Below are 15,331 nucleotides of genomic sequence, written 5' to 3'. Positions count from 1 at the left end.
TTACGTAATTATTTATTACTAATAAATGCATTTTTTATTCACTTTTTTAAACCATGTTGAAAATGTAGCTCATGCTCTTTCATTTAACACCTGTGGAATGGTTCTAAGGTCATTTTTTTCTGACTTATGTTAATGCAAAAAAATGCTCTCTGGGATAAACAATTTGAATAAAATTTAAACAATTGAATGGATTGCTTTGAAATTTTTATCACATATTAAGCACTAAAGAACCTTCATTTGACAAAAATTTCAAAGCTGTACACTAATTTTTACAACAGGTATTGAGAAAATATTTTTTTTTGCAATTCCGACCTTTTTTCGCAATTATATTAACAATAAATGAGTATATCAAACTTTGTAATACGTCATTTTAAAGCCTTTTCCATAATCTCGAAGATATTTGTACTAAAAAAATCATAAGTTCCACTGTTTTCCGTTGATTTGAAAAAAAGGGGAAAATGCCATTTTTTGACAGTTAATTGTTTATAAATAAAAATGGCCGACAGATCCTATGCAGGAAATAGTTATAATTTGTTCCTATAGGTATTACCTGTCGAAAAAACGCTTCAGTACCCTGGCTGCTGAAGTGTCACGAACAGGGTATATTTTTGTCTTATTACCCTGGCCTATTATAATATTCAAATATCAGCAATCTTCAGTACTCGTCCACTAGCCTTATTTCAAACTCTTTTTGCATTCGTTTAAATATCAAATGTACAATTGTGTTGTACCCATATTATTAAAAATAACCTTTAGAATAAATTTGCCACAACCAAACAATGTAGATTAATAATGTATGAAATATATATGAAATATAATACGACTTATATAATAACGTGACTAATTTTCATCCTTCGAAACGACTTATGTAACTCTCTGTAATTGGACTAAAAAGTATATAATGTATTTTCCTAATCAGTATGTATTGTTACATGCGATTAGTACTTAAACAGCCGCGAAAAACTTTATGGAGCCTGAAAAAATCGATTATTTGTTAAAAAAATTATATGGCTGTTATAGGTATATTTCGATAGATAAGAGATACAGTGATGAGCGCGCTAATAACCGGCAAAATAGCACAAAAGATGGAAAACGTATTAATTTGTGTGATAAAAAGAAATGAAACTAGTCGAGCTGGGAAATTTAGCGATATTTACCTAAAAATTTACATTATATTGATTGTTTCCCACCTTTAGACGTATCGAACGAGTTTGGCAACTACCACTGTCACAGTGACAGTTTTAGTTGACATAAGGTTTGTTTCAACTCGATACAAAACCGTTCTTGAACGGTTACGAGTATGCGCAGTAACGAAAAATGTATTACTGCGCATAATTATTCGTTATTGCGCATGCGCGTAACGATCCAAGAACGGATTTGTATCGAGTTGGAACAAATCTATACTCCTCTGATACGTGTAAAGGTGGGAAACAATTAATATAATGTGAACTTATATGTTAATATCGCTATATTTTCCAGTTCGACTAGTTTCATTTCTTTTTATCTCACAACTTAATACGTTTTCCATCTTTTGCGCTATTTTGCCAGTTATTAGCACGCTCATCACTGTATACTTAGCTGTATGTAGGCTCTTTTAATGCATTTTTCACTTTCAGGTTTTATGCTTAGACTTTTCATAGGTGTTTCCCTGTTTCTTCTATTTTTAGATATTTCACACATTTTAACACCTTGGCTGCGTTACGAGACAAATAGACCATAGACCTCGTATTACACTAACGGTTGGCTGCGTTTTTAACTGACGAATATTTTGGGTTAAAAATCTGCGTCGATTTGCATCGACGCTAACGAACTGCACAGTCACATCGCTACGTTAAATCGTTGTCGTGTATACGGGCTATCCAAAGCCCATTACGGTGCGTTACATAGGGGGGAGGGGGTCAAAAATCGCGTTACGTAATACTTGAACGCCCCTTCTACAGTTGATTCTACAAGGCAAGATTGAGGGAAAGAGAGGCCATGAATGTAGACGTATATCCTGGCTAGCCAATCTTAGTAAGTAGACTGGTCTAACGTCAACTGATCTATTTCAAGCTGCTGTGAAGAATAGAATAAGATGGGTCAATGTAGTCGCCAACATCTGTAGAAGATAATCACCTTTAGAAGAAGAAGAAATTGATTATGTCTTCACAAAGTAATATTGGTGCCAGAATACTGATTATCTACTTTTCGTGTTGTTTTTTATGTAAGTTTTTATTATATGCGTAATTTGAAACAATGCTTTTTGTTTTTACATAGGAAATTACGTAATGCGACATCAATATAGTATCTATTTTAAATGATAATGTAGGACAGTGTCAGTGCTTTTAACAGCACTATTTGCGATGTGTTTAAATATGGTATAGTAGATAAACTATATTAGTCATAAATTAAAGATAAGAAATTTTACAATAACAGAAATTAAAAGGACTTCAAAAATATTTCTTAACTCGGTGCAATGGTCATAAGCGCCTTGAAGTATTACATACATGCTAGCAAAACATACATATTTATGTAGTTTGCCTTTAACAATATTTGTGGTCAAGTATATTCAAATGGGAAATAAGCCACAATTTTACCTAAAAATGATTTTATTAACGTTTCGACGGTAATATTTGTGGTAAAATAATAAAGGTTCAAATATATTTCAATACAAGAAGTAGTTATTATAATACAAACATGTTTAACTGAAATGTCGCATCCTTTTTCTCAAAAGTGTCGCACAGATAACGTTTAGTTGGTTTAGTACCTACCAGAAACTTATAATTTTTCAGGATCATTTCATCATCCATGCAATGTTACCATCCTATGTCAGTTTGGAAGTTCATCCTCACATGAATATCCGAATTACTTTGTGTTGATTGTGCTAAAATTGAAAACTTTTCCTCCAAAAACCTGGCGTCACTGCATAAAATCAGTGTTAATACATGTATACAGTGCGCCCATAAAGTAACGCATAAATTCATTATTTCGTAAACCGGCGACTTTAAGGAAAAATACCGAAAGAGGGCGATTTTTATTTTTAAATTACGATTTTTTGGCATACATATCATACTAGTGACGTCATCCATCTGGGCGTGATGACGTAATTGATGATTTTTTTAAATGGGAATAGGGGTCATATGATAGCTCATTTGAAAGGTTATTCAATTCTCTATCCAAAAATATAAACATTAACATAATTATTTATACAGGGTGTTCAAAAAACATTTTTTAAATTAAAATAAGTGAGACAAAAGGAAGAATATATTATGTAATTTATTTAATTCAAAATACATTTTACTACTGTTAGTAAACAGAAAAAAATTTTATTTGATAAATAAACATTGTATTTCGCTTAAACGAAATGTTCAAACTGCCAAGAGACAGGTGGGTGGCAGCTTTAACTTTGAATAAGCGAAAAACAATATTTATTTGACAAATAAACATTTTTTTCCTGTTTTTTGGCAACAGTAAAACGTATTTTGAATTAAAAAAATTACATTCATTCTTCTTTTTGTCTCAATTATTTTAATTAAAAAAATGTTTGTTTGAACACGTTGTATAAATAATTATGTTAATGTTTATATTATTGGATAGAGAATTGAATACCCTTTCAAATAAGCTATCACATGACCCCTATTCTCATTTAAAAAAATCATCGATTACGTCATCACGCCCAGATGGATGACGTCACTAGTATGATATATTTGCCAAAAAAATCGGAATTTAAAAATAAAAATCGACCTGTTTCGGGATTTTTCCTTAATGTCACCGGTTTACGAGATAATGAATTTATGCGTTACTTTATGGACGCACTGTATTACTTAGTCGGTAATAAAAAAAATAAGTGCATAAAATAGGTTATCTATTTATTATTCTAATCAAATGAGCTTAAAGTTATACAACATCAATCAAAAGCAAACATCAAAACTTTTTTGATAAAAATACCGCAGTTATATAACAAGACATGCACATTGAAGGTTGAATACAGAAAATTGGGTTATGTAAGTTTATAAGTAAAGTAATTTTGGAAAAGTATGAAGTACGAGCGTAATAAATCAGAATTCATTCATATTCGTAATGCAAGTTTGAGCTGTTTCAGTGAAAGAGTTATGACTTACAGCTGTCCAGTCACTTTCAAGCAAAACTTTCGGATGTTGATGTTATCTGATATGTTTTGCCACAACTTTATACTGATATGTGGATAAGAATATTCATGGTCTACAAACTTTGTTTAGAAAATTCTATTTTGCAAAATACGAATGTGAGAGAGGGTATTTTCAGTAGCAATTACACGAGAGCTCAAAAATTATCGATTTGCATCCCGAGTGACACTTTGACAGTTTTAATTTCACGACCCGAGGGGGAGTCAAATTATATCACTAGAGCAAAACAAATCGATAACTTTTAAGAGCTCGAGAGTAATTCGGTAAGAGTATTTCATGAATAAAACTGTCCTTTTAAATCATTTTAACTAATATTTTATTGATATCTTGGCCTGAATATTTGCTAAACCTGCTAAACCGGTTTCTTGGTGTTCTCTGTGACAAATTGTAAAACATTAATTGTCATTAGTGTCACTGAATGTATTTTTGCGTAGCAACGAAGGGCATCTGACGTAATGCTTGACGACGGGAAATTATCGAAAAAAATTATCAGTAGTAATTGCACAAGAGCTCTGAAATTATTGAATTTTTCCCGAGTGACACTTTGAGAGTTTTAATTTCACGAGCCGAAGGCGAATGAAATTATGTTAAAGTGTCACGAGAGCAAAAATTCTATATTAATTTCAGAGGTCGAGTGCAATTTGTTGCGATTATTTCATGAATAAAACTGTTCAAAACTAAAATTTTATTGTAATTTATTTATGTAAGTACCATTAAACACACAGTTTTTATAAATATTTGACGATTGAAAGTCATCACTTTTATAATTTTTAAAACATTAATTGTCATTAATGTCACTGAATGTATTTTTTCGTAGCAACGAAGGGCATCTGACGTAATATACTTAACGACGGAAGATTATAAAAAATTATCGATTTAATTCAGATTTCTGTAGCTTTCTATTGGTTACAATCTCCTATGAATGAAATAATCAGTAGTAATTGCACAAGAGCTCTAAAATTATTGAATTTTTCCCGAGTGACAGTTTGACAGTTTTAATTTCACGAGCCGAAGGCGAGTAACATTAGGTCTAAAGTGTCACAAGGGCAAACATTCTATATTAATTTTAGAGATCGAGTGCAATTTGTTGCGATTATTTCATGAATATAACTGTTCAAAACCAAAATTTTATTGTAATTTATCTATGTAAGTACAAATTAATACTGTTAAACACACAGTTGATATAAAATAAGTATTTTACGGTTGAAAGTCATCACTTTTATAACTTTTAAAATATTAATTGTCATTAATGTCACTGAATGTATTTTTTCGTAGCAACGAAGGGCATCTGACGTAATATACTTGACGACGGGATATTATCAAAAATTATCACCTTAATTTGCATTTCTGTAGCTTTCTATTGGTCAGAATCTCGTATGAATGAAATAATCAGTAGTAATTATAGTCCTGTCGCTAGTGGGGGTACAACGGACTCCTTTCAGATGGACTTACCCAAGTTCTCTTTATGTATTTTGAGCAGTAGAACACAAATTTTTTGGGTAACAGTTGATCCCGATGTCGATAAGATTGTTATAAACAAAGAACTTGAGGAATCACATAACAGCGATTTTTCGCAAATCAAAACATGTTTTTGTATTTTTTGGGTCATTCTAAGCAAAAAATGTTTTTACAAGTTTTTTCGGAGGATGCATAGTTTTTGACATAAATGCGGTTGAACTTTCAAGAAATCGAAAAATTGCCATTTTTGAAGCCGAATAATTTTTGATTGAAAAATAAAATAGCAATTCTGCTTACCGCATTTGAAAGTTGTCAAATTCTATCGGTTTTGATTATTTTCATTGCTAAAAATTAATTTTTTTATTGTTAAACAAAGCTATAAACACGTAGTGCCTGAATTATGTTTTCAATGCATTTCTCATTTGAAATCGAACGAGTAGGCGCGCATACAGATAATTTCTACGTAGATTATGTACATTAAAACGCATGCATTGGGCAAGGGAAACATTATGTGTTTATAGCTTTGTTGTTTTAACAATAAAAAAAAAATAATTTTTAGCAATGCAAATAATCAAAACCGATAGAATTTGACTTGAACTTTCAAATGCAGTAAGCAGAATTGCTATTTTATTTTTTAATCAAAAGTTATTCGGGTTCAAAATTTGCACTCGATTTTTTGAAAGTTCAACCGCGTGTATCTCGAAAACTATGCATCCTACGAAAAAACTTGTAAGAACATTTTTTGCTGAGAATCGCCCAAAAAATAGAAAAAAATGTTTTGTTTTGCGAAAAATCGCTGTTATGTAAATCCTCAAGTTCTTTGTTTATAACAATCTTATCGACATCCGAATCCACTGTTACCCAAAAAATTCGTGTTCTACGGGTCAAAATACATAAAAAAACTTGGGTAAGTCTAAGGAGGCCGTTGTACCCCCCCTGGCGACAGGACTATTACACGACAGCTCTAAAAATATCGATTTGTATCCCGAGTGACACTTTGATAGTTTTAATTTCACGACCCGATAGGGAGTGAAATTATGTCAAAGTGTCACGAGGGCAAAACAAATCGATAATTTTTAAGAGATCGAGAGTAATTTGGTAAGATTATTTCACCTGATATTGTAAGCAATAATAAGGAAGACAAACTTCGCAAACAAAAACATTACAGATCAACTTCAAGTATGAAGATGATCTAGTCATCACAACAAAAACAAAGAGGATATTTATAAAAGCCGTTGGAAAATTAGGTAATGAAGCAAAGAGAATAGGACTAGAGCCCTATGTCTATGTAGCACAATACAAAATAAACAAAGAAAGGGAAGGACGACACAATAACTCAGAAATATCTAATAACACAGAACCATAAATTTGAAACTGTATCCAGCTTTAGCTATTTGGAAGTAATAATAGGAAAAACCGGAACAGAGGGAAGAGAGGAAAGGCAAAAACATATGGAATGAATAGACATCTGTTGAGAAGCAAGAATCTAAGTAAGAGAACAAAGATGAACGTAAGATCTCTTGTTACATTTGTGATGAAAACAACGACGGTTAACACGAAAGCCTACTGAAATTTGAAAGAAAAATAATGAGAATGATCCTGGGCCACCAGTGCCGTAACAAACTCCGTCGCCCCCCCCCCACAGAATTGGAAATGGGGCCCCCTTTAAAAAATTACTAAATGCGACATGTGTAACAAATACCTATACGTGTTACAGCCCAGTAAATCAACGTAAAATATGGCGATACCGTGTAATTTTCACTGTCCCACCGAATTGGTCTACTCAAGACTTTTCTAGTTATTTATGAGTAAAGATGTTTATTGTTCAACAAAAAAAAACACGTTTTTAGGCGATTTTTCGCAAATAATTCAAAGAGTAAGTATTCGATTGAAAAGAATATTGTTAGCAAAAATGTATCTAACTTATAAAAAAATGAATTAAAAATGAAGTCTATCGACGTAAAAGAAAAGTTGTAGCTCATGAAAGGTTTTTCTTATTCCTCAAATTCTTCTTCTTCTTTCTCGAAACTCCTTATGTCCCTCAGGGGCGTCGGAGTTCGTCAAATTTCAAATCGAATATTTCAACGTGAAATAACCAAAAAATGAAATATTTTCGGGGAAACTAATTAGTTTCACCGGTTCAAAGTGCTTATTTTTAAAAGGGTTCTAGTTGAAAGGGCTTGAACGAGTCACTAATCACGAGTATATGCAAATTTTAGACAGCCATATCTTAACCAATTTTTGTCTTAAAGAAAACAAAATAAAGCCAAAATATTTATAAAAGCAGGACCCACATTTCTTTACTCTTTGAGATTTTTCGTATCACTAATACTATTTAAGTTATTTTGAAAAAAGGCATTTTTCTAAAATAATATAACTTTTTTTAATATGAAACCATATTTTTTCAAAAATAATAACTTCGAACCGGTCAAACTTACAGATCATGTAAACAATAAATATTTAAAGTAAATGGTGAAGCGCTAATGATAAATTTTATTTTGGGGTGCGAAATAGGGGCAGATTTTTACGATTTTTTTTTACCAAAAAAGGGGCCAACTTTATTTTGAGCGTGACTCGTATGGTTTTGGTGCTAGAAACTTTTATAAAAAATAAAAATAAAGCTTGTTTTTGAAACATTTAAAAAATGTTTTAATGAGCTTTTCCAGAAAATTGCTTAATTTTTTGGTTATTTCAGGTTGAAACATTCGATTTGAAATTGGACAAATAAGAATAATTTTTCATGAGCTTCAACTGCGCTTTTAGTATGTCGATAGACTTCATGAATAAGTACACCATTTTTTTGTATCTTATAAGCTACATTTTTGCTACAAATATTTTTTCAATATCTAATATTTAATTCGATAAATATTTATTTTTGAGTTATTTGCGAAAAACCCGTCTGAAAACCTTGTTTTTTTGTTGAAAAATAAACATTTTCACTCGCAAATGACTTGAAAAGTATTAACATAGATAAAAAAACTCCATAGAACAAAAGTTGCTTATAATTAGTCAATTTATACATTTCCGGACTGATTTTAAACGTATGTTTTTCACCCCACGGAGGGGTGTCACCCCCCAAAGTAAAAGCAACCAACGGCGTAAATCCAACTTTGAAGTGGAGTGTAACTAGAACCTTAATCCAAATTGTCAAGCAAATACGTCCATCGTGACCGTGACGCTGATAATTTCACTCCAAAACTGTCATTTACTGAGCTATTGGTGTATTCATGCATTGTTTATGACGACTTACATTTTTCATGTTTATTGTTACAGAATAAAATACAACAAAAATTACTAAATGTAATTAGTATTATTCTATTCATTAGTATTATTCTATGAGATGAACAACTTTCTTCGTGCACTATCTACTATCAGCGAATATATCTACAATTTTATTAATTCGGATGGACAACTTATTTTCAATACTGCAATGCTTAAAAAACGTATATAACAACACATTTTTACATATATTAGACAACAAGATGGGGCCCTTGACATATTGGGGCCTTCCGTAAGCTTCATGCTGCGGGGGCCTCTGTTACGCCTCTGGATAATTGTATCGAAATACTAAACGTAGGTAAAGATTGCAATTGGCAAATTGCAATTCTAAAATCTTTCAATAGTCACGTACAAAGCATTATAGTTTATTGTCGTCACCCATAAAAGTTCGTGAGACCGGAAAGGATTAAGTTTCTAGATATGAGATGATTCACTTGCCGAATACGCCTATTTAAAAATTTACGTTTTTAAATTTAAACACACAAAGTAAAATCATAATATATGTACCTATAACAGATTTTTACATAATATTAGACGACAATATGGGGCCTTTGCTCGATTGGGGCCCCCCGCAAGCTTCACGCTACGGGGGCCTCTGTTACGCCCCTGCGGGCCACAATGTAACAAGAGAAGGAGAAAGAAGAATAAAAACAAATCAGGAAATTGAAGAAGAATTAAAGGAAGAAAATATAGTCAGATACATGAAATCTCTTTTCTTAGAATGGATAGGGCATATTATACAGAAACACCCTCATTCAGATAATATGTTGAGTATTGTTGAGAAGAAAAACTAACTGAACACCACTATGGCCCAGGTGTAGAGGAAGATGGCTGGATGATGTAGAAGAACATACAAAAGCAATGAATGCTAAAGACTGGAAAGGAAAGTTCAGTGCAAGGACAGGAAGAAATGGGAAAGAGTCACGACAGCCATAGGCGTAACCAGGATGATCCTAAGGGGGGTTACAACTACCTGAAAGGGGGGGGGGGTTACAACTACTGGAAGGTCTCTGAGGGCTATGGTGTTAAGCGTATAGAGCTCAAAGTACATCCCAATGGGGGGGGGTTACAACCCCCAAAACCCCCCCTGGTTACGCCTATGACGACAGCATCAAAGACACATACAGCAAGCTACAAATGACATAAAGAAATTAAATTTTTTGCAATGCAATGATTATTGAAAGCTACGATAGACAAAAAGCATAAGAAACAAGAAGAATGTCCGGAATAACTAACTACTTATTATGCAACATTTCCAGTATGTTGATTAGTAATAGGTATTTATTATACGTAACATTGACAATTCGACTGATTAATTCATTGTGGAGCGAATAATATATTTTTAAATTTTAAAGATATTACACCACACATGTCAAACAATAGATCTATTGAATAACAGATCCAAACAACCAAAATATAATAATCCAACCGCAATATGTTGAGGCGTAATAATGATAAGGAGTTATGTAACCCTTCGAATGTTTTTTAAAAGTCCTAATGCTGTCAGTTGCCGTCCAAAAATTCTCCTAATCATAAAAAGCGCACTTTGGAATATAAGGGAGTTATATAACTATAAAACGAATCCGACTTACCTGTATCATCAATGTGTTTATTCCGTTCCCTCCATTTTTCGACCAGATGTTGAACCAAAACATTGATGCACCGCTTTTCGAGCACTATTTCCGCGGCACAAAGGGCACATCTGTTGGGGAAATGATTTTCTGGCGAACTTAAACAGTCATAACAAAAGGTATGCCCGCACTCAATGGTCACCGGCGTCCTGAGGACGCTTCTACACACGGGGCAAGTGAAGAGAAGAGGCTTTTGGTCCATCGCTTGGAAAAACGCGTTTTCGAATTGTTTCAGCCGCGAATTAGGCTCTTTCCTAAACTTCCTATACCTTCTGATCCTCTCTGTGTCCCTACGTAAGATCCTTCCCTCGGACTTTAGCTTAGACTTCTTGTGATAACTGTAAAGTGAGGTTATCAAATCCGGGTACTTCGTCAAGAAGTTTTCAGCCTGTTCTAATACATTATTACTCTCCCGCTGCATTGTGTAACTTTTATTCCATGTTAAGTTACCTCATGTGGTGCCTACTTTATTGATTTTAGAAGGTATTACTTGCGCAATTATCCAACACACTGTGATTCCTCGACTGTTTGAACTCTCACGTTACGTAATAACAGCCCCTTGCCGAACCGTCACTGCGTTCATCAGGTTAAGCCCTGCGTCGTTTTACTTGCTTGTTATGTAAACTGGTTACGTTGTGCACATGTAACCGCACTAGATTCTGAGGACGTGCGCGTCCCTCCTCGATTGTTGGTAAACACTGACTGAACGAAGCGACGCGCGACCGCGCGACGCGAGCGATATCAAGTATCGAGATGCGAGCGAACGTAACGGAACGGACGGAAAGCTGCAGTAGAGTTCTCCGCGGAACGGGAGACAGTTATTTTAATATCGTTACTGAAATTATAACAATTATTACGGCTAGACGACTACATTACATAATGAAATCAAATTAATTCACTTTATATTGTAGACATTTGGCAATATTACGATGACATGAACAACAAATAAAATAACGATTAAGGTTCATCTGCGGTTTTTGCGCATTATATTACCTACCTTATTCATGAATCATTTTTTTATATTAGGTCTTTTTCTACTCACACTCACAGACACAAAACCCGTTAAATTAGCCATGTTTCATCCACAATAGCCAACAAACGACGCTTTGATATTATGAAAGACGGTGGTTAATACAGGAAATTTTCTTCTTTCTGTTTTTATTGGCTTGCAGCCTTGTGCATCTGCCAGATACTGGAAGTGGAAGTATGTATTAATTTTCAACAATGTCAAAATGTCAGCGTTCTTGTTTATGTCTAATGTTTTTCTTCTTCTTCTCTTCTTCTTCTTAATAAGGCTACGGCCAGACAAGCGACAATTTACGGCGCTGTAAGAGCAGTAAAATGAAGCGCAAAAATGGGTCCCACGGTGTAGTCCAGAGAAATAAGATTTTTCTCGTGACACATCCCCCTCCAGGCCGGAACCAAATTTTTTGAGTAGTATAGACATCTATATTAATAACCTATATGTTTCCTGCAGCCGATTTTGATGATATACGTAGCTATAAACAAATAAAAATCAAAAAACGCTAAATTTTCGCTTTTTTCGTCTATTACTAAAAAGTGAAGCATTTTAAACAAATTTGAGAGTAAGAAACTGATAAATCATATAAAAAAACTTCAATATGGCGTTCGCTAAATATGTCTATCCTTATTTGTTGCTTAGAAAATTGCAAAATAAGTAATAAATTTTGAGATTTTATAAATGTTCATAACTTATGTAAAAATTAAGTTAGAACTTTCTTATTATACGGAGTGCTGACACTTCTGGTGCTTAAATTATATTCTAAATTTCAAAGCAATTGGTCAAATAGTTTAAAAGTTATTTAATTTGTTTATCCCAAATTAATTTTTTTTGCAACACTATAAGTCAGAAAACGATGAGGTTACAGTAATACTTTGGACAGTTTATGAAAGAAGAAGATTTATGCTATTAACCTAATTTAGAAAAAATGACAAAAAATAATTATAAATCGTGTAAAATTATTTTGCAAAAACATGTCGATTTTTTGCTTATAAACAATTAGAATAACTTTTTAACCGTTACCCGTAGAAAAATTATTTTTCCAGATTTAGAAAGACTAAATTTTTATACACATATAGAAAGAAAAACAATTGTCCTACGACAATTAAAGACAAGGTTAACCCCCTTCATTTTTTAATTCACGGCAGCTTTGTTTATAACAATTAAGAAATAAAATCAGCCGCATTTGAAAGAACATACATCAAAGTTTTAACGTACGTAAGTATACAAAAGATTTTTCCACCTACCTCTACCGAAAGTATACTTTTTCGGACCTGATTGTAGGGAGCAAAGTTGTACTTTTCCTCCCTAGGGAGGAAAATATTTTTCCTCCCTAGGGAGGAAAAGTAAAAGTGACGTCATGGTATTCCATTCATGAAATATAACTTATTGACAATACCTATTTTCTATTACGTAAGTATCTATACATTTTAACGTTTATTTAAAAACACTCTGTGTTTTGCAGAATGGTAAAAAACAGTAAATTGTTATTCTGATTTCACAATGTTTACATTAATAATTTGACTTATATTTGACAGTTGACAGTTATATTGTAACTACCTGTTAGTTTTAGTTCTAATAAATTTTGTTGGTTAGTTACATAAATAAATTAAGTAAAAATGAAAAAATGACTTGTTATTTGAGGAAGGTGGAAAAACCATATGTATAACATGGGAGTAAAGAGCCTTTTCCTCCCTTGAATGATTACTGCCCTCCGCTACGCGTCGGGCAGTAAACTTCATTCTCGGGAGCAAAAGTAGCACTTTCCTCCCTTGTTATACAAATAGCTATCCTTTCAAGGAAATCGTCCACAAAGCTTAAAAATATGGCCCTTAAAATCGACCGGCGTTGAAACTTGGGATAGCGATGAGAGGGGGGAAGGAGCTGTTAACTGTATCTCTGGTTCTCGATTATTTATCTCGTTGTTTCTTTTTTTAAATTGTATGTACTTTTTACGTACATTACGAATATGCGTTATTTAAATAAACTAATTGTTATATACACCATCAAATTTGTTTAAACAATTTTTTTTCAATTTTTTTAATAATATTTGATGTAACTTTTATTGTAAAACGTACATATTAGTTATACAGGGCGTAACAAAAATATAGGTAATAAATTAAATCACATATTCTGGGACCAAAAATAGATCGATTGGTCCTAACTTACATTAATACAAATGTGCACATAAAAAAGTTATAGCCCTTTGAAGTTACAAAATGAAAATCGATTTTTTCCAATATATCGAAAACTATTAGAGATTTTTTTATTGAAAATGGACATGTATCATTCTTATGACAGGAACATCTTAAAGAAAAATTATAGTGACATTTTTTCATCCCATAAAAATTTTATGGGGGTTCTGTTCCCTTAAACCCCCCAAACTTTTGTGTACAACCCAATTAAATTATTATTGTGGTACCATTAGTTAAACTGTTTTTAAAACTTTTTTGCCTCTTAGTATTTTTTCGATAAGGCAGTTTTTATCGAGTTGCGGCTTCTTTTTAAATTTGTTTACATAAAAATTTTATGGGGGTTTGTTCCTTTACACCCCCCAAATGTTTGTGTACGTTCCAATTGAACTATTACTGCGGCACCATTAGTTAAACACAATGTTTCTAAAACTTTTTTGTCTTTTAGTATTTTTTCGATAAGGCACCTTTTATCAAGATGTGGCTTCTTTTTTAATATGGTTCAAAATATGCCTAAAAATGTAAATTATAAATAATACATTTTCATACGATTACCAAGTCTTCATAATCGTACTTAACCATATTATTACACAAATATGTGGTGGATTTGACGAATATTTAAAATATCTCAATAAAAACTGACTTTTCGAAAAAGTACTAAGAGGCAAAAAAGTTTTAAAAACATTGTGTTTAACTAATAGTACCCCATTAATAATTTAATTCGAACGAACACAAAAGTTTGGGGGGGTTTAAAGGAACAAAACCCCATAAAATTTTTATGGGGTGTCAAAATTTTACTATAATTTTTTTGTAAGATGCTCCTGCCATAAAAATACCACATGTCTATTTTCAATAAAAAAATCTCTTCCATATATTGGACAAAATCTATTTTCATTTTGTAAATTCAAAGGGCTGTAACTTTTTTTATGTGCATATTTATAGGTACTAAGGTAAGTTAGGTTCAATCGAACTATTTTTGGTCCCAGAATATGCGATTAAATTTATGACCTGTATTTTTGTTACACCCTGTAATTATTATATTACTAATCCTATTCAATCATTCCTAAATCTAAAATTGGCTTATAATATTAAATTGAAAATAAAAAATCTCAAATAAACTAGGAGTTATTTCTTGATAAACATGCTACTAGATAAACGAAAAATGAAATGTAACAAAATTAGAGAGTGGATAAAAAGAACAAAATTATTTTCAGACATTTTCTACAATATTGTAATAATTGTATCTTACAACATTGAAAGTTATAATTTTAAGATTGCAAAAAAACAAAATATATTTCATACATTTTGGTATGATAGCAAGACTATTAAAATAAAATTAAAGGAGGTTTATCTAGGAATACTTGTATTTTTATGAAAAACGTAACAATTATCAGTTACCCATTTATTATAAGATTTTGTAAAGTCAAGTGCATATGATCCACTCCTATAATTGCCAACAAAGTCATCCTAAAAATATCGTAAAAGAATTTCCAAAAATTGTTTACACAATTTACATAGTTAATTAAATAACCACTTTATTAACAAAAAACATACCTAATATCCGTAACGTACGCAAAGAGTACATACAGATTTAAAAAGAAACTC

At 32.2% G+C, this 15,331-nt stretch overlaps 1 protein-coding gene across 1 annotated transcript in view; it reads right to left on the bottom strand.

Moving 5' to 3' along the window:
* LOC126892758 (LON peptidase N-terminal domain and RING finger protein 2) overlaps window positions 1-11,205 on the bottom strand; it is a 236,306-nt gene extending 225,101 nt beyond the window's left edge. Inside the window, exon 1 of the mRNA XM_050662441.1 lies at window positions 10,475-11,205. Coding sequence (XP_050518398.1) covers window positions 10,475-10,934 — 460 coding nt within the window. The 5' untranslated portion in view covers window positions 10,935-11,205. The remainder of the gene's footprint in view (window positions 1-10,474) is intronic.
* Between the last annotated feature and the right edge of the window lie 4,126 nt (window positions 11,206-15,331).

This window comes from Diabrotica virgifera, chromosome 9 (assembly GCF_917563875.1).
Source record: "Diabrotica virgifera virgifera chromosome 9, PGI_DIABVI_V3a".
NCBI classification, from domain to species: Eukaryota; Metazoa; Arthropoda; class Insecta; order Coleoptera; family Chrysomelidae; genus Diabrotica; species Diabrotica virgifera.
Note: the sequence above shows the minus strand (reverse complement) of the source record. Positions and strands in the feature narration are given on the sequence as shown.